Source organism: Peromyscus eremicus, chromosome 1, assembly GCF_949786415.1.
Source record: "Peromyscus eremicus chromosome 1, PerEre_H2_v1, whole genome shotgun sequence".
NCBI lineage: Eukaryota > Metazoa > Chordata > Mammalia > Rodentia > Cricetidae > Peromyscus > Peromyscus eremicus.
The window spans coordinates 34,391,294-34,414,986 of NC_081416.1; the positions used below are offsets into that span (position 1 = coordinate 34,391,294).

Below are 23,693 nucleotides of genomic sequence, written 5' to 3' on the forward strand. Positions count from 1 at the left end.
TATAAAAAAGAAATATAATTCTAGAATTGCTTTTAATAATCTGTGAGAGGATAAGAGGAAAGGGTGGATGATAGTTACTTTAAAAATGAGTGCATGAAATTTGTTAAGATACTTTGCAATATTTAAATGTATAAATTTTTCCGTTATGGGGTTTTTATTGTAATATTTCACTTTTTTAGATTATAATATAATTTAATATATAATAACATTTTTTAATGTAATATAATTTGTTTAATATAATATAACATTATTTCCTTACTTCCCTTTTTCCCCTACAACCCCTTCCATGTAACTCTCCCTTGCTGTCTTTCAAATTCATGACCTCTTTTTCTTTAATTGATATTAATTATGTATATGTGTGCATGTATTTCTAAATATATGAAATACAACCTGCTTAGCCCATAAAATGTTATTTGTATGTATATATGTTTTCAGAGATAAAGAGCTCATCAATCCAATACCAAATGGTCAGCCCAGAAAAATATACATATATACAAGTAACATTATACAGATGGAGATGGTTGATTTTAATTAAAAATAAATTTAGCTTTTGTTTAAAAATTAGAGTAGAATTTTATAAATCATCAAAATCAATTGAAAAGCTTTCAGAATGTTAAGCATAAAACTGTGTGTCTATGTACACTGACAAGAAAATTGTAGAATTATTTGGGTAAGTGCTGTAGTTGATCTAAACACACAAGTTTCTTAACTTTAAAGTAGCATGAACCTAAGAGATTTTTATCCCTAGCCATCTCCTGCTGATCAATGTTCTGGAGAAATCTGAGCTAAATCTAATGTAGTGTACTCTTTCTATGTCTGCCACTTACCATGGATCTAATACAATGTACCCTTTCTATGGTTATTGTTTACCATGGATCTAGTGTGGTGTACCCTTTTGATGTCTACCACTTAACATCTTCCTCATATTTGTTTTTCAGGTGCAGCAGGTACAGACAGTTCAGCAGGTCCAACATGTCTACCCAGCTCAGGTGCAGTACGTGGAAGGAAGTGATACTGTCTATACCAATGGAGCAATGTAAGTTGGATGCTGAAGTTGGATTAATTCCTCCAATTCCGGGAACTACTGTTCTTTCTAGTACAGCCCTCTCTACTACTGGAATTGTTTGTGTGACTTTCGACATTTTTTTTTTTTTTTACCACAACAGAGTTATTTAAATTAAACTGATACTTAGAGCTCTGTCTGTATTTATTAATAAATACACCCATATTTTCTTCTCACTTAGCATTCTCAGAATGTTTTAAATTTTTGAAATTGCATGTGCTTTAACAATTATCCCTAAATTGAGAAAAACTTGTATTTCTTGTTAGTGATGCATATGTTTTAATAGTGCCTTACTATTTGTGATTTTTAAATGTTAAGTTGAGTATGTATGAGGTTTTTATTCATCTGTAAATTTGTAAAAAAAAAAAAAAAAAAAAAGCAAAACATATATTTGGAATTTTGTAGACCTCTTCACAGTTAAATCTGTATGAGTAATGATCTTCCATGAATCTTATTTTCCTGCCTAAGTCTGCCCGCCCCCAAATATCTTGTCTCCTTTGCATCAACAGTAGTAGCAATTTGTAAATTTGTTGTCTTTTGCAGCCACTTTGGATTGCAAGTCAGTGTAGTATTATAAATGAAGAAACTAAGAATTACTCCAAGTTGTTAGCAGTGATTTCAAGCTGGGCTTTTGTTAGCGAACAGTTTCTGAATGTTCCTAGGTAAACTTAGGTTCTCTCAGTGTCTTGCTTCCTGTCCAGTAGTGTCTGTGGTTCTTTCATCCCTGGAGTGTGTGTGTTCCTGCGTGTGCTCCTTGAATCCCTACAGGGTGGGCACTTCTCACATCCCTGCAGAATGGATGCTTCTTGCATCTCTGCCGTGTGGCTGCTCCTCAAGACAACTCTGCTGTCTTGGCTTCTTTCTATGGTTGCTTCCACTGATCCCAATGATAGCACCTTGTGAGCTCTCAGAAGGCCTGGGTTTTACCCACTGCGGTAACTGTAAAAAGACAAGTATGCATGACAGAGTCCAGTTTAAAGTCATTTATCATGCTATTTATGACCTGGATCATGATAGATAGTTAGAAGTGGAAAGAAAGCTCCTCTTTTGTCCATTTTTCTTTTTTTCTTTTTTTTTGGGGCGGGGGGTTCGAGACAGGATTTCTCTGTGTAGCTTTGCGCCTTTCCTGGGACTCACTTGGTAGCCCAGGCTGGCCTCGAACTCACAGAAATCCGCCTTCCTCTGCCTCCCGAGTGCTGGGATTAAAGGCGTGCACCACCACCCGGCTTTTTTTTTTTTTTTTTGTCGGAGCTGAGGATCGAACCCAGGGCCTTAGGCAAGTGCTCTACCACTGAGCTAAATCCCCAACCCCTCTTTTTTTAGTTAGAAGACAAAGTCATGGTTTCGTTGTGGCATTTCAAACCTAGTTTGTTTTTGTTGGTACTCTTCCCTTACTTCCCTTATTCCTTTCCCTATGTGACGACCTCCCCCACCCATACCTTTCCATATGTGATAGTCCCCTTGCTGTTTTAGTATCACGTGTGTCTTCCCTGCTTCAGAAATCTTTCTCTTTCTGTCTCCTTTCTAGTTTGATTATCTGTATACACTCTCACCTTCATAATTATACTCCTCCCATCTCTCTCTCTCTCTCTCTCTCTCTCTCTCTCTCTCTCTCTCTCTCTGTCTCTGTCTCTGTCTCTCTCACTCACGCACGCAGAATCAGGGCTGAAGAGAGGCTTTAGCAGTTAAGAGCACTGGCTGCTCTCCCAGAGAATCAGGTTTGATTCCCAGCACCCATGTGGCAGCTCACAATCTTCTGTAACTTGCATTCCAGTGGATGACCTTTTCTGGCCTCTGTGATCACTAAGTATGCACAAGATACATGCAGTCAAAACATTCACATGCAGAGAATTTTTTAATTAAAAAAAATAAAACTAGGATCTGCATAGGAGAGAGAGCATGCAATATTTTTCTAAGTGTAGGTTACCTTATTTGATATATTTCCAGATTCATCTGTTTTTCTGTAGGCTATGTAACTTTGTAACATAACATTCTTTATGGCTGCATAAAATACCATTGTGTATATTTACCACATTTTAATGAAATATATAAATTAATTCCACTTCCTTGCTTTTGCCAAAAAAAAGTGTTAAGATTGGTGTGTGTGTATCACTGGGGTCTTATATAGTGTTCTTTCTTTGGGTGTATGCCATGTAGTGGAATAGCTGGATCACATGGTATTTTTAGAATTTTTAGAAAATTCATTATTAATTTCTATAGTATCTATTTCAGGTTACTCTGGCACTAGCAGTGACTTAAAGTTCTTCTTCTCTCATACTCTTTGCCATTTTTGATATATTTTGCTTTTTTAGTGATAACCATATAGACTGATAGCAGAGGGAATCTCAGAGTAGCTTTGATTTGCATTTGTCTGGTGGTTGATAATATTGAAACACATAAAAAAGTGTTTGTTGTCCATTTTTGTTTCAACTTGAAAACGCTTATTTGGTTCATTAGATTATACATTGATTGGTAGCGTGCATTCGTACATGTGTGTGTGTTTAATTTTTGTAGTTCTTTATATGTTCTAGGTATTAGTCCCCTTTCTGAAGTATAACTGGCAGAATTTTCTACCAATCTATAGGCTGTCTATTCACTCTGCTGACAGTTTCTTGTGGCTTCCCAAATCCTTTTTAATTTCATGTAGTTGATTTTTATCAGTTTTTAGAGTTGTTTCCTTTGTTATTGGAGTCCTATTCAGATCCCATTTATTAATTCTTAGGGTTATGCCGAATGCTATTAGAGCCTTGTTCAGAAATATTTTGCCTATAACTGTAATTTGAAATATTACAGTTCCTTAGTAGTTTCAGGGTTTAGGAAATTATCTGCTATTATTTCATTGAATTTATTGTCTATACCTTTTGACTTCCCCCCAGTTCCTTCTATTCATGGATCACTAGGTCTCTTTAATGTAGTTAGGCTTTTCATATGTTTTGATCATCCTATTAATATTTAAAAATATATGTGTTAATGTAGTGTTATCTTGACTTTGTCTTTTTCTTTGAAACTCATTTTTATGCTTAGTCTGTTCATAAAGCATTCTTTTGTAATTTTCCAATTTGATTTATTGGCTTATATTTCCACTGCTTCTGCTTGGTTCCTCCTCAGTACCTCAATTTCTTGGTTGAATATTTTTCTCCATATTTTTAAATTTTTACTCCAAGTTCCCAACTATTTCATTCACTGGTTACTTTCTTGTCTAGGGCCTGAATGGGTTTCCATGTTTTGATCATCTGCTTAACTGAGTGACCTTTATGGCCACTGATCCTTTAAAAAAATATCTAAATTTTTCTCTGAAATTTTAACTGTCTTGTTGTCGTTGTTTTCTATTTTTGTGGAGCTGAGCGGTTGTGGGTGTGTTATGGAGACTGTCTCATTCTTGGTGTGTATTTCTTTGTATTTTGTGCATCTGTTGGGATGGTTGTGTATTCCCACCACTTTCCCCCTTTCCCTAATGTTTTGTTTTGTTTTATAAGAATCCTTCAGAAGGGTGGAAGGGTGATGTTTACTGCAAACTATGGTCCCCACTTTTATTTGGTTGTGGGGAGTTATGGCTAACTACCCCTAATGCCTTACTAGCAGTCTTGACATGGCTTGCAATAGGGGATACTAGTGTCCCTGATCAGATCCAGAAACAGCAACACTGGGAACTCATTAAGAAACAAATGAAGTTTATAGATTTTTTCCTAAAAGGTGAGGTTATCGTCAGTCTATACCAGGTGGGCTCCAGGTTTGGGGGTTACAAAGTCGTGGAATGCAGGGAAGGACTGACTCATCAGAAAGGAGCTTTCAAGAAACCACGAACTGAAGCCCCTGGGTGTGAGGGAGGCTAGGCAGCCAAGCACAGCATTTGGAGGACCAACCGTGTGCTTGGGAAAAGCTGGCTAGAGAGTGGACTGGACACATGACAAGGTTGTTTCCTCTGACTTTCCAGTTGAGCCCTTTTCTTGGTGGTGCCTCTCTTTGGCCCACAGGCTCTCCCCAAGCCAGCTCCCCCAGGGCCTGTACTACTCCGAATAAGGTCAGCACTTATGTAGGGCTAGACTAAGCCAAGGACATTGGAGGACTGTGCTCCACAGCTCCAAAAGGCTAGGTGTGCCAGCTCCGGCCTCTTGCTGTGACTCTGTTCTCTGCTGCAGAGCGGCTAAGTCCCTCACCTCCTCATCCTTAGAACAAAAGCTCCTGGGATGGTAGGGGTCCTTAGTAGCTCTGCTTCTTCTGAGCAGCTCTGCCTACTCTCCTTTTTCCCAGACTGCCCTTCTGTTTCAGAAGGGTCACCCTGACCTGACCTGCCCAACTGCTGGGCTTAGGACCCAGCCCTGATAGGGCTCGGCTGTGCTGGCTCTACCCTTGAAGGGGCTGTGAGCAAGTTAAGGAGCTGGTCTCCTGTCTTCGGGTCTACCCATGATCCAAGTAACCTCCTGGCTTGTTAGGGCCCTAGGCCTTAAGTCCCTGGCTGGGGGATTGGGTTTCAGACTCAAGCCCAAGAGCAGAGCACGGGCACTGGAAGGCGACGTTAGCTCAGCATGTGATTCCGTGATAGACCAGGCTTGGAAGGGCCGGTGTACTTGTCAGTCCGTCGTTGCACATCCCAGACATCAGTATTTTAACAGGTTCTAAGTGCCTTTCTATTGTAGCTTGTGTTTTTCCTCCTTTTGGCTCCATTGCTGTTAGCATAGAGTTAAAACAAAACAAAAAGATAAGCTAATGACTATAACAATATATTCCTCCATGTGAGAGGAAGTTTATAAAGAAACAATAAAAGTGAGTTCCAAAAAAAAAAAAAAAAAGGTGATGCTATCAATATTGTTAAGTAGAAAAATGTGAAAGAAATTGGGAAAGTAGTATAAAGGGGGTGGAATATGAATGAGTAGAAATGCATGTGGGTTGAGCTGTGAGAGACAGACTAGAGCAGATGTGGAAATATAGAGAAGATTTTTGTAGTTAAAGAAAAGGAAGGGACAGTCTCTGAGGTCTTCTTCTTTGTAAGATAGAAGTTCAAGTACTCAGTTCAATAATTAAAGGAAAAAATGCAAATAAAAAGTAAAATTATGGAAGAAATTGAATAACCAACAATCAAAAAATAAACAGTAATGTAAAATAGCAGCTATTATGTATTTGGTTATTATGTTTCCTCATTATGAGGATGTAGCTTCTCCCCTGGGTTGTTATTGGGTTTTTTGGTTTTGTTTTTTTTTCTTAGGTTTTTGGCAACAGAGTTTCTGTGTGTGACAGCTCTGGCTGTCCTGGAACCTGTTCTGTAGACCAGAATGGCCTGGAACTCAGTAATCTACCTGCCTCTGCCTCCCAAGTGCTGGGATTAAATGTGTGCACCACCACCACAGAGCTGTGGGTTGTCATTTGTATCAGTTTCTACAGTTTGGGAAGGGCAGAATCTCAGTAATTCAAGCAATTCAGTGTGCCCCTGCAGATGAGAAGACTTTTCTAAGCTAAGATTGCTTTCTTTTTGGTTGTGGAACAAAGAATCCTCAGGTCCGAAGGATTGGCAGCAGTAGTCAGTGCTGAGGCAGTTGGAGAACTGTGTTTAGTGGGGAGTTTAATGGTGTACACAGTGTGAGCTGGGCACTTGGTGTGAGTGTCTGGGCAGAGTTGATGCACCCTTAGTCCTTCTTCTAACTTTATTCATCCATTCACCCAGACTCAGTTTCTAATTCAGCATCTTACCCAGAATTCCACATGCTTTGTTGTTTATTACTTTAGTTACTGAGTCTGTTCATAATGCCCCTGCTTTAAGAACACCTTCATTACCTTAAAATAAGCAGGTCTCCCCATGGCTTTCTTCCCATCCCTCCCTCTCTCTGTACTTCCCACCTGCTCCAGGCATAGCAACTTTGACTCCTTCCGGGAGGTACCATTATGTCCCTGTGAGCTGTCTGCATTTTTCCTACTGAAAGGCATCCTGCCACATTCTTCCATCTTTCCAGCCCCTCCATACCTCCGCCAGTCTAGAGTGAGCCTCCTCCTAGACTGTGTTTCACTCTCTCTTTTCTGCCACGAACGTTGCTTCTCCTCCTCCACAATCGGCTTACCTTCCACCATAAAGAACAAGTGCACACTGTAATTTCATCTCTAGTGTTGTATAATGAATGTTCTATAGTGTTTCTGATGCTAAGAAGAAATCTCCCGGAATATGTGCTTGCCACTTGGTTGTTATATTTGCATTTATTTAGATCATTGGCACTTAAAAAGTCAATAAATTTCTGTTATTCTAGTGGATATTCAACTCTGCATGGTTAATAGTGTATATAATTTCTCCTGTTTGTTATATAGGTTTAGGGCCTCCTAGAGCTTGATTTTAGAATTTTTATTATGAATTTAACTACTGTTGGCATTTATACCGATTGAAAAAAGATCCCTCTTACTTGGACTTTATTCTCACAGAGAAAATAAACGCCTTTGTAGATGCTGCTAGAGGCAGCTTACTTATTAGTTGCCGTTGCTCCTGACAGCCATTGATAGCTAGCTCCAGAAGCTGAGAATGGGGTTTGTATATTTCAGGTCTGTATGATAGAAGCTAGATAGTCAAGGAAAAGCGCACTTGAGATAGCTGTTAAGAGAGTCTGCCATAGCAATTCCTCATTTGTCCTGGTTTAAAGTAGTGCAGAGAAGTCAGCTTTACTACTTAGGAGGATGTGAATTTGTGTTTGAAATGGAGATAGCTTCTCAGAAGTGCCTTTATGATTCAAACAAGAAATTGTTATAAACATTAACCACTGCTGTTAGATGTTGTGCTTTGTTTACATTTTTCTGTCCTAAATTCTTCACATTGTCTTCTGCATTTTAACTGGACTTCCAGATTTGTTTGTTTGTTTATGTGTGTGAGTATGCCACAGTGTGTAGTAATTAAAATTAAAAAAAAAAAAGACAACTTGTGGGAGTAGAGTTTTCCTTCTAACATGTTGGTTTTTGGGAATTGAACTCAGGTTATCAAGCATGGTGCCATAAGCCTGTGCCTGCTAAGCCATCTTGTTGGCCCTCTTGTCCTTTCTTGTATATATTTAACTATCCCATGTAACAAATATTAGTTGAATGAATTTATGCATTTGTAAAACCTTAGAAAAATAATATCTCTAAAGTTGATTCTTTAAAATTGTGGGACTGTTTAAGTGCAGAAATGATTCCACAGAAACTGTCTAGTGCCAACACGTATTTTCTGTGGCCACTAGCTCAGTTGATTAGATCATGACTAATGAGGTCTAGGTCATGAGTTCACTTGCTACAAAGTCCAATTAGCTTAGATCTGGGCTGTGTGGGTCTAGATTGCATCTTCAATTCCACGTATCATGTCACAATGAACACTCTTGGTCAAGATAGAGAAGACATGCTTTTAAAACTCCTCGTTACCGGTGAGTATACATTTTGAATAGGAGTTCTAAAGTATTACTTCCATATTCAATAAGGAAATGTCATTATGTTCCTGTGAATTAGATTCAGGGTTTTAGTGAGTAGATAACTATGAATATTTTATTCTTGGGCATCAAAATAATTACTTTTTCAGCATAAGCTTTTTGAATCTTTTTTGTAATTTTTTACTTCTACCATTAGACTGCATGCAGTTGTGTATCAAATGCCCATCTTAGGACTCTTGTATTCTCTATTTTTATTCAGAAAACTTCCATATGTGTTAGGAAAGTGTGATCTCTATTCTTCTGTTGTATCACACTGAATTAATAGGCAGCTAGTATTTGATCTCTGACTTAGACCTCAGAGTCCCACTTTCTGTGTGATAATAACCACTTTGCTAATGATCCTCCTAGGGGAGAGGGATTCTGGTCATTGTCATGAACTTTCAAGCACCCAGTACATGACCCTACAACCTGCACACGCTCAGTAAGTCTGGTTCTCTATGCCCATGTTACCAGCATTCTCATGTCATGTAGACATAATGCACAGGGTCTCACTCAAGAGGGGATGACAGCACTCACAGATGCGTGTAATCACTTATGAGAATGTGTAATCATCATAATTTGCTGAAACTAAAGTGTTTACCTGGTTCTCGCTGCGAATATTGACAATTACTGCTAGCAAAGCAGGCTTAACAGTGTGGGTTAGTAAGTAGGCATGTATTTCAATTGAACAATTGAGACTACTTTACAGTGCTGGGTGTTGGCACAGAATCTCTTTTTACTCAGGGGAAAAGGTAGCTCAATTCATTCTCTCCTGATTATTTTATCCTTGTTCTTCAGGAACCTCAGTTGCATAATTTGTTTATTTCCTTGCAATGGTTGTCCCAAAGATATTTCCACAAAATTTAGGTCCTAGTTATCCCTATTTGTATAAATTCTTAAAGCTTGCCTTTTCTAGTCGTTTGTGTTATGATGGTTAAACTGGCTAAGGACTATCATATACCACAAGGAAGAGAATCTCCTGGTTAGTAAGAAAGCAGGTTGTTAAAAATCAAATTATTTTTCTTCGTTATCACATCTTCTTTTGACTTTTACCCTCCCCTTCATTCCTACATCATGCTTGTCAGAGCGGAAAGAATGATGTAATCTATATTAGGACAAAATTGAGATGTCTGTTTTCTAAGGATTTTTCTGTGTAAACCTTTAAGGGAAACGTGTCTATTGTTTAGAGGTGATCTAAACAATATGGAGTGACACCTTCTCCACTCTTCTTCTTTGAGAGTATATTTATCATCAACTTAAGTGTAAAATTTCCCAAGCCATGTTCCACAAAATATGAGTCCTGTAAAAGCATACTGTGGTTACATAGATGGAGAAAAACTTGGACCAGTCTTTGAGAGGATCCCAGTTTCTAATAGAGCTTTTGAGGTTTTTAAAAGTTTTTTTTTTTTTTAAGTCCTATATTTAGGAAGAAAGAAAGTCAGGATTTAGGAAATAAACTCAGTATTTCCAAAACTTTTACACACTATACTTTGGGAGATAATACATTTGACATTTGTAATTTTTTCAAATTCCATAAGCATGTGAACAGAATGGAACTCAATTTTCTAAGAGTCGCCTCTTGAAAATCCTGTGGTTAGTACATTTTCTGAAGGCCTCCACTTCCCTCTCCCATATACTTCAAAAGATTAATAAGGATCCACTTCAGGTTATTCTTTCCTCAAGTGACACAGCTAAGTTTCAGAATTTGCAGGTGAAATTATGTTTTCTTATTATCTTTAAAATCCTCTTTCCTTAGAAGAAATGATTATATGGAGTTGCTGTTACTAAGGGTAAAGATGTTTCCTTCATTTGCCCTTCTACTGATGCATGGTCTAAGACATCTAGGAGCTGGTGTGGAAATCCACTTCCCATTTAGAGCTCACCAAGCATTGGTTCCATAGGAAACCTTGGAGAAAGAATTGACCACGTGTGAAAAGAGCTTGGATGTCACTATAATTAAAGAATGGCTTCTAGCATTAGCTACATAAAACCTTCCCATCTCTTCAAAGATGAAAGACATTCAAATGTAGCTTCCTAGAATATCAAAGTTGGTAGGATTGAGGTCATTTATTTCCATCCCATTTACAGACAAATAAATGAAGCTCAGATAGGTAGAATTCACATTTTCTTACCTCATGTAGTGCTCTTTTACTTACTCTTAGCCTTTGGCAGTTTGTAAAAAACAAACAAAATGAACACAGAACACCCTTATAAATGTGCATAAAACTGCCTCGAAAGTTGGCTATTTCCAGAATTTTTCACTCAAGATGGATACCTGATAGGCCAGAACTGAGAAGTTTCCTTGAACATGTTTAGGAGATTGCTGGGAAAATAGTACTGAAGCAAGAAATGAAGGATGCATTCAGCATTTAGAGTATGGAAAACTGATTGTGATACATGAAGAGTCAGTGTTTAAAGTACAGAAAACTATTTGCTTTTCTCTTGGTGGTGTCTTTTTTTTTTTTTAATACTTTCTTCAAAGCTGGGTGTGGTGGTACATACCTGTCTGGCAGGTGGGAGACTGAGATAGGAGATTCTTGAGTCCAGTCTAGCTGGACTACATTGTGAGACATGCATGGCCTCATGAACACCAATAATATCGGTGATGGTGGTGATGATGATGATGATGATAATAATACATTCTTGACATTGATTCAGGAGCTTAAGTATTACTTGTGTGTGACTTTGGTTTGGCTGGGGCTCCAGGGACACCATCAAACAAGGTAATGCTTGCTTCTCAAAGATTAAAAGCCATGCAAGGATATCATGGACTACTCGTATCAACCCAGTATTTGAAAGTCTCCTCCATTTTCCATTTAAATGTATGGCTTTTTGTCAAAATCAAATTCAGACAGTCCATACCCCTCTTTTTCTAATTGTATCCCTTTTTATAGTCACTTAGAAATGGCCTGTCTTAACCACTGTTTGCCTATGAAACAGCTAAGCCAATTGTACAGTTCCATGTGTGATACTCTGCAGCTTTCTCATGATCTCCAGTGCCTGCCTCCTTCTCTTGTTCTGTGGTCATGTTCTAGCTCCTGAATCATTTCCAGCTAGAAGAAAATGTGAAAATTAAAGTAACTTGCTTTCCACTGCCATATTTTCATAGCGAACTAAGAGTTATATAGATTTTATATATTTATTTGCAGTGCATGTGTATGACTGATGTCTGTTGAGAAGGCACGTCTGAAAGATGGAATGATTCAAGTCCTTTGATATGGTTTTCTTAACCTCTAGTAACAATGTCCACAATCATAGAACTGCTGGAATTAACGTGTGTTGTGTTGGTATCTTCAGACATGGCTCTGGCTTTTCCATCAGCCCCTCTTCAGCTTTCAAGTCCCCGTTCTGAGTAAGAAGAGTACTGTGGTACTAATAAGCTGAAGTAATACAATCCTAAATCACAACAGAAAATTGAAAACCCCCTTTACTATCTTTCAGGATGAGTCCTTTTTAGTTATTCATAGATATTATTGATGTGTATGGAACCTTAAGTTTTTACCATGTGACTTAACTCAGAACATGGGCTAAATTTGCTGGACTCCAAAAAGAGAAACAGAGCCATGTCTTGCATGTGTTAGTATTTATTACCCTGATTGTATTTATACAACTTGTTTGACTATACTTTAATACCAACCTCAAGTTGTCTTATTTTATCCATAGTTAAATGAAGCTACTGTATATTCAGTGAACACAAATTAGCATGGACTCCTTTTTCCTTTAATCTAAATGTGAAATCAACATGGCTATTTTTATTTTATTAAATAAAGAAGATTTTTAGTTTGGGAAATTATAACAATGATAAGAATTTTACATATATTTTAAATGGTATTTTTCAGTTTTTTTTAAAGTTATATAATTATTTATGTCATTGTCCTAAACTAAAATTTATTCTTGGATCTTTTGTAGTTATTTGTGGAGGGTATATTTTTTTTAGTGTGGATTACTTTCTGAAAACTATTATCTCTTTTTTGTGCTGTTTTTATTGAAAAAAATGTTTTCAAACATTATATTCTGATCACACTTTTCCCCTCCCTCCTATTTCTCCCAGATCCTCCCCACCTCCCTACCAACCGAACACCATACATTTTTTCTCTTTCTCTCTCCAGAAAAATCAAACAAAAAACAAGAAACACACACACAAAACACACAAAAGCACAAAATCAGATACCAAAATATATAAGCAAAAGACTAATAAGACAGAAAATACACAAGAAAGCACTATGAGACAGAAAGTCTAAAGAAATACCACTGAGTACTTTTTGTGTTGGCCATCTGCTCAAGGGCATGGGGCCTACACCGAAGCTTGGTTAATATGCCCAGTGAAACTCCATTGGAGAGGATTAATTTTTCCTTTGCAAGTATATACTGATTGTAGATAGCTTCTTGGTTAGGAGTGCAAGCCTGTGTCCACTTCCCCTTCTCATTGCTGGGACCCCATCTAACTTGAACTTGTAAAGGCCCATGAGTGCTGCCACAGTCTCTCTGAGTTCATATGTGTATCAGTCTTGTTGTGTCTGAAAGACACTGTTTCTTTGGAGTCATCCATCCCCTCTGGCTCTTACAGTCTTTCTAAGTCCTCCTCCACATATGTGCCTGGCCCCTTAGGGGAGGGTTTGATGAAGACATCCCATTTAGTCCTGAGTGCTGCAAAGTCTTGCATTCTCTGAATATTGTCCAGTCTCTGTATTATTTCCCATCTATTGCAAGAAGAAGCTTCTCTGAAGATGGCCGAGTGAGACACTGATCTATGGGTATGGCAGAATGTCATTGGAGCCATGAAAACTCTTATCTTAACTATAATTGATATTGTGAATTGCAAGTATTGTGATGGGTTAAACTTCCCCATTTAAATTTTAAAAGTCTTAGAAAGTTTCACACAGTTTCTCATGATTTAACTAAATATAAAAAATGGTTATTGAAATTTACAAAGCTGGATGCTATGGCCAATAGAAATTGTGTTTAAAGTTATTGGCTATTCATGGTGCTCACAATGAACATGTAACTGGATTATGTTGTGATTATAGATAGAAGTGAAGCACAATTTCATGGGAATAGAGATATATGAGGGAATTGACAGTAAGTGTATTGGAAGCTGTATTTTAGCCATGCAAAAGAATGTTAGGGAAATACAGAGAATGCAATGTAATGGTTGTGAGGAATGACTGTAGTAAGCAAGGACACATATCATCAATCTGAGATGAGGAACTTAAGCTGAACTTTTAAGGGTGATTAGGACAAAAGAAGAGGGTCAGGGGAAATAAGAAAGCTTTCCAAACAAAGCAAGAAGGGTGGAGAAAATGGTCTATCCTAGAGGAAATTGGTCAGCAAAATGGCCAATGTGATGTTACTGAAGAAAACATTTAAGAAAACGGCCATAACCAAGTCTTGAGATTGTGTGCAAACCCGCCCTGGTGCTTCCTATAAAGATTTGAGCATTTTTTGAAGGCAAGGAGAATTTTGAAAGCAAGAATCGTGGCAATATTTTTTAGCAAAATTTGGTTTCCACATTTATATTTTAGAAAAATTCCCATAGCAGCAAAATTGGAGGCAATTTGGAAGAGAGCCAGGTTTAAAGAAAGAAAACCAATCAGAATGTAACTATAATGAATAATATTGTGAATTAAGGATTATGAAAATGGAAAAGAGAGTTGTAGAATTTCATGGTTTATTTAGAAGAGAATTCTTAGGATTAACTGGCTGTATCAGTATAAGAGAAGCATTAGCATTAATTTTAAAACCTGGAGGTGGAAGAGCAGTTCTCTGCCCAGATGAAGGGTGTAGAATAACAAGGATCTGTGAGGCTGCCCGCATAGCAGAGAACCCCACCCCCATTTTTTCCTTTTATTGAAAATAGATTGTTTTCTGATAGAATATATGCTGACTACAGGTTTCCTTCCCTCTACTTCTCTCGGTTCCTCTCTACTTCCTCTCCCCTTTCTGTCTCTCATTAGAAAAGAACAGACTTCTAAGAGATAACAGCCAAACATGGCAAAATAAAATATATTAAGATAAAACAAAAGCCATCATATTGAGACTGGACAAGGCAACTCAACAGGAGGAAAAGATCCCCAAAGAGCAAGCACAAGAATCAGAGACCCACTTGTTCATACACTCAGGAGTCCTGTAAAAAATACTAAGCTGAAAGCTGTGATATATACAAGAAGACCTGGTGCAGGCCTACATAGGCCCTACACTTGCTGCTTCAGTCTCTCTGAGTTCATATGAGCCTTGCTCAGTTGATTCCGAGGGCCTTGTTCTCCTGGTATCCTCCATCCGTTCTGGCTTACACTCTTTTCGCCTCCTCTTCCACAAGGTTCCCTGAGCCCTGAGGGGAGAGATTTGATGGAGACATCCTATTTAGAGCTTTGTGTTCCAAGGAAACTCTCTCCCTACACTCTCTTTGCATAATGTCTGGCTGTGTATCTCTTCATCTCTTCCCATCTGCTGCATGAGGAAGCTTCTCTGATGGTGACTGGATAAAGTACTGATCTATGAATATAGCAGAATATCATTAGGAGTCATTTTATTGATACTTTTTTTTTTTTAAGACCTGCAGTGTTTGCTTTTACTCTAGATCTCTGGGCTATCTAGCCTCTGCTTCTTGTTCTCCCAAGCAGTGTCAGATATGGGTTCAGTCTTATGAAGTGGATCTTAAGTCAAATAAGACATTAATTGGCTACTCCAACAAGTTCTATGCCTCCCTTGCCCTAGCAAATATTGCAGGCAGGAACAATTGTAGGACAAAGGTTTTGTGGCTGGATTTTTGTTTACATTTCTTTTTTAGTAGTTTGCAGAATATTTACCACACCAAAGGCAGAACATAGAGATCAAGACCCTATGTTGGCACCAGCTCGACATCTCCATGTTCAATGAATTGTGTGGGTATTTAGAAATAAGTGTTGGCCATTGAAAATTCAGATGTTAAAATTCTTATATTAGAACTAGAAAATAAAAAGTTTCCCAACTCTATGATAGCTTACTGTGAGCACACGTGTATCATGTAGTACATGGTAAAGGCCTGTGGTCTAAGTTAAAGTAACAAGAAAAGCAGAATCCACAAAACCTAGCCTATCAAACATGCAGGAAATATGGAGATTAGAAAAGGGGGTTGAGGGAAAACAACAAATATAGAGTAGAAATGAAATGCCACAGAAGGAAAAGTACCAGGCTAGTTGATACCCAACTGCCAGGCTTGGCCACATGTGGGAACTGACTTAGAGAATAGCAAGCTCTGGAAATGTCAGTTTATCATTTGAAATTTTAAAGATATAAGCAATTGAAGTGTTTGTGACTGTGCATTTTTATATTTCTGTAGTGTTGTAACTTCTTGTGAGCTTTTACACGTTAAAAAAAATTAAAGGCATCCCATAATGTAAGATGTCATCAACTGAAAATGAAAAATCAGATAAACTTAATCAGAACAGACAAAGAAGAAAGGGCAACATGGGTGGTCAGCAGTGTCATCCTGGAAATAGGTCAAAAAGAGACAAGGGCTGAAGGAGCCTTTTAGCCTGGTATTTACATTTGGTCACAAGTGACCTTATTAAAAGTCACTTCACTGAAAGGCTAAGGGCAGAAGCTTGACCAGACTTTTGGGGAGATGGCAAGTGAGTATGTGAAGAGCTGGCATGGTCTTTAACAAAGGGGAGTGCTACTACACAGGCATGGATAGTGTTTTAGCTCAAAACCTTTTTGGTGTTAAGGAATCCACAGAAGCTTCTTCAGATATGAAGAATGATCACCAGTTATCCATGGATGGGAAGTGGTACGAGAGGTTGTCAGGTCCCTTGTCATGTTAGATTTTCATGTCAGTCTTTCTAACAGTAGGACATACATGAGCATTTAAATGCAAGGAAAGAATTTGTGAACAGATTTTTTGCAGTGAACTGACCTGTTGATAAGTTGGAGATGAGCTCCTATGGAGGGTAAATACACTACAATACAGAATCAAGTTAAGGTTCTCCTTAAAGAAAATGACATTTAATTTGGAGAAGAATCAATCCATCTACTGGTGGGAATAATATTTAATAGAAAAATACAAAATTCACAGGTTTCAAAGGCTGGACATTAATGATATATTTTTAAAAATATTTGTCTTAAAGAGAACAATCGTGATATGAACAAGCTAGTAAATTTCTTCTTCTTTTTTTCCTTCTAAAGCCGAACAACAACTTATCCTTATACAGAAACACAGATGTACAGCCAAAACACTGGAGGAAATTACTTTGACACTCAAGGAAGTTCAGCACAGGTGACAACCGTGGTGTCCTCCCACAGTATGGTGGGTACTGGTGGTATTCAGATGGGCGTCACAGGAGGACAGCTCATCAGCAGCTCCGGAGGAACCTATCTGATTGGCAATTCAATGGAGAATTCTGGTCACTCAGTGACACACACAACTCGAGCCTCCCCAGCGACAGTAAGTGTTTGAGCTTTTATTTACATTGGCTTCTGTGGCTTGTAGTGTGCTGTTTTCCTCTGTGCAGGGAAACAAATCACATAGACTCGAGTAGGGCAAACTGTGTTACACAGTTTTCATATCCTGCCACTTTACAGGATGTAAGAGGTAGCATTATGAAGAACATTATTGACATGTATGTTCTCATTCAGTAAGTAGAAAGCTTTTATCAGTAATAAAGTTAGATTTAGAGAAATGAATTTTCCCAATGTAACTACTGACTTTGCTGTATTTGGGGGCTCATGCTAGAATCTTAGCACATAGAGATTGAGGCAGAAGGATTGTTGTGAATTCAAGGCCAGGTATATTATATACCACCTATACTATATTTTATTTAATACATTTAAAAAACTGGTTTGCTTTTACAATAGAAAACCACATGTACTTGTTTTATATAATTTATATTAATGCTAGTATTTAATTTTTTTAAATAATTCTGTGGAATCCGGTCCTCTCATCCTAGCTCATGAGAGGCAGGGGCAGAAGGATTTTGAGTTTGAGGCCAATCTGGGCTGTGTTGTGTGGCCCTGTCAGAAGATGTGTTGCTATGTACTATATTGCATTTGCCAGAGTCACATTGTATATATGAAAGAAAGATTCTGGGAAGCACTGGTAACAGATGATTCATTCACAAGGAGAGACACTTGTGTTGGTGCTGTGAGCAAATGATACAGTGAAGACACATCTTCATATAGCACTTTTCAAGCTTTTAAATTTAAACGTGCATTTTGACACAGAAAGATGACACATGTCAGTATGAGAGTATTAATTTGTTGAAATGGCTTCAGAAATATAGAAAGTTATATACCATTTGATATCATCAAGGTATAAATTCAACTATGTATAAAAGGGAGATTGATCACCTGATACAAAAGAGCAATGGAATTGACTTCTTACTTAATTCATATGAAATAGTGGTGGTGAGGCCAGGGTTGTACTTCAGTAGCATTGTGACAGTGCTTAGTGTGTTCCAGGTCCTGAGTTCCACCTCTAACCCTGCAAAGAGGCGGGGAGTGTAGTGCTGGGCCTTCGAATTCAGTGTGTACACACTTTTCTCATTGTGTCACCACGGCCTTTGTTCTTGAAACGGAATGAGGGAGTGGTGGATTGGGGAGAAAAGAACATCAGTCAGAGGCTTCTGGTCCTCACTTTATGGGTCTTCTCCAGGATGTTATGTGTACTTTGTATTACTCTTGTGTCTGTGTGGGACTGATTTGTCCAGGCTCTCATCATTATTAGTGACCTTTCCCTAATAAAATTTAGAACCCTCTATTTTTATTTAATTCAATGTTTTTCTAACATCAGAACAGATGTTCTGAATAGAATATTTTCTTGCATTTTTGTACATATTTTTGAAGTGCTTCTTATATATATTGACTCTTATATGTATATGCTTTTAATAATCTTACACTTCTAAATTTTTCAGTCATACAGATTACAAAATAAAGAAAATTACCACTAATCAGCCATATCCTCTCTAGCCATGTTACTCTATCAATAAAACAAAGTGCTGTTCTCAATTTCATTCTAGCTTCTAAAATCATGACAATTACAAAAGAATTATGAAATATCATAGACAAAACAGTAAGTTTATATTCATCACCAAAGGAAAATGGTACTAACCATTTTTATAACATGCCTATTATGATGTATGTCAAATGCCATTCCCAGTGGTAGGGAAAGTATCCTGTATTTCTCAAGGCCTTGTGTGCTGTCTCCTTTTCACCTCACTGACTCTCTCACGCTGACGTGCCTCCCTTATGACCTCATTCTTCCTACGTCACCTCTTGTAGCCATTCCCATTTGCCTTCACGACAGTTCTAGCTACCAAGTCTTCCCAGGAACAACTTGATGAATGTTTACTTAATTTGAAAGCTCTGTTGCTAAATTAACTAAACGTTGTACTTCAGGTCATTTATATATAGTTATAGATATTAAAAGGATTAATGTTATAGTTTTTTTAAACTGTGGATGTCTTTGTTTTTCTTTATTTTTCATTTTTCGAGACAGGGTTTCTCTGTGTAGTTTTGGTGCCTGTCCTGGATCGCTCTGTAGACCAGGCTGGCCTCGAACTCACAGAGATCCACCTGGCTCTGCCTCCTGAGTGCTGGGATTAAAGGCGCCACCACTGTCCAGCTGTTTTTTGTATACAGAGTATGCAAGATGACATTACTCCTAGAGCTTCCACTATACAACTTTGGAATAATTTATTATTATATCAGTTCGTCAAATAAACCCATAAATAACTGAATTACAGCAAACAATAGTTGGAACTATATTTGAAATACCAGTTTATTATAGATATAGATATAAATTTGCACTTAAAATATCCGTTTCTGGGGAGTTATGAGTCTGATGTGTTTTGGGTTGGGGTTGTTTTCTTTTTACATTAATACTTTTAACCAAAAACATATAAAAGTTGACTAAGAAGAGAAATTTTGGGTGTATAGGCCCTCACTGAAACCATGTGATAGTTATGAGTTATCTAAACCTATCTATATACATCTGCTAGTGTTTACTATGTTTCTTTTTTTTGTTTGTTTGTTTGTTTTTTGTTTTTCGAGACAGAGTTTCTCTGTGTAGCTTTGCGCCTTTCCTGGGACTCACTTGGTAGCCCAGGCTGGCCTCAAACTCACAGACATCCGCCTGCCTCTGTCTCCCAAGTGCTGGGATTAAAGGCATGCGCCACCACCGCCCGGCTACTATGTTTCTTTAAATTTATTACCAAGCTATATATTTGATTTACATCCCACCTCAATAATGCTGAACATATTAGCTCAAATTACAGTGTGATTTCTCTTATCACTTTACAGTTTGATTTTATTATAGCAAGTTAGCAAAATTTAAGTGTTATTTACCTCTGAAACGTTCCCCTACTATTCTCCTCCTGCCAAATGCTGAAAATCAATACATTTCTTCATTGTTTTGATCATTAGAAATCAGCATGCTTTCAGTAGGTGCTTCTTGCTGTCATGTGTCTTTTCTGTCCCCATAGAACCTTTAGGCATATCTGTGACCCAGTGTCTGGCAGCCCATCTTTCCATATCAGGCCATATGCTGTATGCCATTTAAGTTAGTTTCTCCAACTGGTCTTGTTGTGCCTTTAACATGTAGCATAGCTAATATAACCGACTGTAGGAATCCCTGGTGTTTTAGCCAAAAGGCCTACGTGCAGAAAACAGAGTCACCTGTCTAAAGCCACAGATTTCTCCTCCATGGATTCAACCAACTCACCAAAAATACTTGGGAAAAAATTGTGGTACATGTACATACTTTTTGCTTGTCATTCTCCCCCAAATGGTGTTGTATATTAACTATTTTCATAGCATATTTATGTTGTGTTAGGTCTTATAAACAGTCTGGAGAAGATAGAGACAGTCTGGCATGCAAGATAGCTCAGCGGGTAAAGGTACATCCCACCAAACCTGATGACCTGTATGCATTCAGTCCTCAGGACTCACATAGAGAAAAGAGAAAATTGACTCTCAAAAGTTGCCCTCTTACCTTCACATGTGGACGAGCATGTGCATGCACATGCATGCGCGCGTGTGCGCGTGCACACGCGCGCGCACACACACGCACACACACACACACACACCCCTCATTTGTTTTTTAAAGAAAGTACACAAAAGTGTTCTGATAGGTTGTATACAACTAATACCATATCTTAAATAAGGGAACATCTGGTATGTGATGAACAGTCCTGGATTACAAGGGCCAACCATTGTCACCTGGGCCATTTCTGAAGAGCAGAGGAGTGAGTGCAGCAGCATCATTAGTTCCCTTCATTCAGTTGATAGGAAACTAGTTAAGACAGCTCACCATCACAACTCACTTCTGACAAGCAGTCTCCCGCCTTGGTCCTCAGAATAGCTTCATTGATGATGCTCTCATACAATCCACTTGTGTCTGTACAGAAATATTCAACATGTCTTAAGAAAAGCTTAATGTGCAAATAGCTTCTGTGGCATGCCATTGAAGAAGGTTGATGATTTTACATAGATACCACGGTGGAGAAAAATCAGATATCATCTCCTGGAATACTTTCCTCCTAGCGTAAAACATATTTATCAGAAACATCTTTGCTCTACTGCAGTCATCTGGATTATTCTACTAATAATCCAGATTTTTATTTCAAGTATAACTTACTTTAGCTTTATAACTTTAAATGAAAAAAGCTTTATTAGGGTGATTTAATATTTCATATTTGGCTTGTTATAATGGCAATGAAATTTATATTATGATTATATTATGTTACAAATTATTAGTATTTGTGTTTGATGACAATAGTACTGTTCCTTTTACTTACACATCATGTGGTCATTAAGAACCCATACTTTATAAACTATGTATGTATACATCTATATCTATATCTATCTATATATATATATGATAAAAATACATACATAAAAGACATTTTCTGCTGATACTAAGAATTTTAAGAAATAGTAATAGTTTTTTTTGGATCACCATCAGATATGACTTCAGCTAAGTTGTAATGGGAATAAGTGTTTTAGATTCCATTCAATTGAAATTAGGGATCTATTGTTATTTCATAGACCTTAAGGTATGGGAGTTGGTTCTTGTCATGAGTCTGAACCTGTCACACTCCTCCCTCTGACTGTGTCACTAGCTTTCCTTCATTTTATTTGAAATTCTTGGGGGTTTTGGTAGCATCTACATTTATAGAATTTTAGAACTTTGAAAACTAAACAGTTTTCATTTGCAGAGCAAAACTTGTGAATGCAATGATATTTTTGTGCTCATAACAGCATATTATATCTTATACTTTTCTAAACAGTAAATGGCAATATGATTTAAGAACCTTTTCTCACTCTTCTATTAAGTAATACTTGTATTTTGTATTCAGTTATTGTTTTGTTCTTCATAACTAAATAGTATTGCATTAGGCATTTTAAGACTGTGATATAAAGTTAATTTTAGAGTCTATTTGTAATAATTATTATATACATTTAAAAGCTTTTAGTAAAATTAGATTCTGCCAAAAAGCACCCAGAGAATATGTTGAATGTAATATTTTATATCTCTTCTAATTAATGTAAAATATAATATACCTTAATTATTTGGAGAAACTTCAGTGGCTATCTACTACTATATGCATAAAACTTAGCTTAATTTATATAATGTAGCAAAATCTGATTCATTTTAAAATTGTAGGTGTTCTTATTTCTTTTTCCTGTGCTTTAATTGTTCATGAATAAGTGTTTTTAACTGCCCAGAAAACCATTGCCTTCTCATTCCCTTGTGGATGTTGACGCAGTGGCCATTTGTTTTATTTCAAAATTTATGTTAATTTTTATACAAATTATTCAACTGTTCTTAAATTGTACATTGAAAAGGTCAACTGCCATGCATGCTATGTCTGCCTCTCAGCCCTGACGACTTTTGTCTTCTCAGGAGCAGTCAGTGCTACCAACTCTTTAAGTTTCAGTCAGAAATATCCCAATAAATACATAAGTAGAATAGTTAATCAATTTTCACACAAATGAAAACAAAAATATTTTTCTTTTTTTGCCTCTAACGATGACTTAGAGGACTCTTTATATCAATGTATAGATGGCTATTTATATTTATGAAAAATAGTTACGTTAAACATAGCTGATTTATCTGTTTACCTTACCCAAGGAGAAATATTTGATATTCATCTTTGAGCTATAGCTTTACAACTATATAAAAAACAAAGTAGTCACATAACATCAAAATTTATTTGTCTTCTGTAAGGGTAAGCTGGGGAGAAGATAATTTTAAAGTTGGGAATATGTATAATTATAAGTTAAATTTCCTACTGTATAAAAATGATTTAGTGTTCCAGCTGGCTTAAGTGTTTAAGAAAACAGTACTCACATGAGCAGAAGCACACATGATCTCAGCATTTCTCTTTTGCTAAGACTAAACGGAGCCTTCAAGGGAAATGTTCAGATGGAATATCAGGAGTCTTCTGCTTCCAGCGCAGAATCATAATTGACTGACATAATTGACTCTGGGACCTCATCTTAAAGTCTTAATTAAATAGGACTTTGACTGGCCTGAGTTCCCATCTGTTTCTCTGTGTTCCATCCAGCAGCTCCAGCCTTAAGCAGACAAGAACTAGAGGCAGTAATTCTATATTTAAGGCTTAGGACAGTCCACTCCTAGAGATCTTGACAAACCAGAAGGTTAAGACAAATGGGATGATGGATCTCTAGTCTTCTGCCCAAACAGTATTTTCCTGAATTTTTAAAGAAGTTACAGTAATGACTAATTTATTTGAGAAGGGAGGTACTTCATATTGTAGCTGTATTTCAGAAAAATAAGTATATTGTAATATTTCAGAAATAGCTGCATTTTATTTCATATAAACTCTGAATTAAGATTATTAGTGTTGGTAGATAGGAAAGTAAGTTGTGTCCCTCTTGGCTGGTTGTATTTTTTTCTCTTGATATTCCTTCCATTTACAAATCAAACTTCAAATTTACTAGTTGAAATTACTATAAATTTTCAAATGAAAAACACTAACTTAATATTTCATTCATAGAAATTTGGTATATAGCTAAAGTGTGAAATATATTGGTGATATTTAAAACAAAGTTTTATATAACATCAAAGTCAATGTTAGACCCATAAAGTTTAATACTTCTCCCTGATTTAGTGGGGAAATGCAACACATGCATATGGATAATTAACCATTCTCTAGAGAGTGGGATTTTCTCATGTGTTCATGTTTATAAGTTCAGCTTCCACAACATGCAGTGTGACTGCA

The 23,693-nt window shown here is 37.2% G+C and overlaps 1 protein-coding gene across 5 annotated transcripts in view; it reads left to right on the forward strand.

The window, feature by feature from the left end:
* Rfx3 (regulatory factor X3) overlaps positions 1–23,693 on the forward strand; it is a 239,861-nt gene that overhangs the window by 130,674 nt on the left and 85,494 nt on the right. For all 5 annotated transcript variants that reach the window (XR_009378570.1, XM_059259371.1, XM_059259387.1 and 2 more), the window contains 2 exons: positions 939–1,036; positions 16,636–16,894. Coding sequence is in view for 4 of the 5 variants with exons in the window: in XM_059259371.1 (XP_059115354.1) it covers positions 939–1,036; positions 16,636–16,894 (357 nt within the window). In the remaining variant the exon portion in view is untranslated. The remainder of the gene's footprint in view (positions 1–938; positions 1,037–16,635; positions 16,895–23,693) is intronic.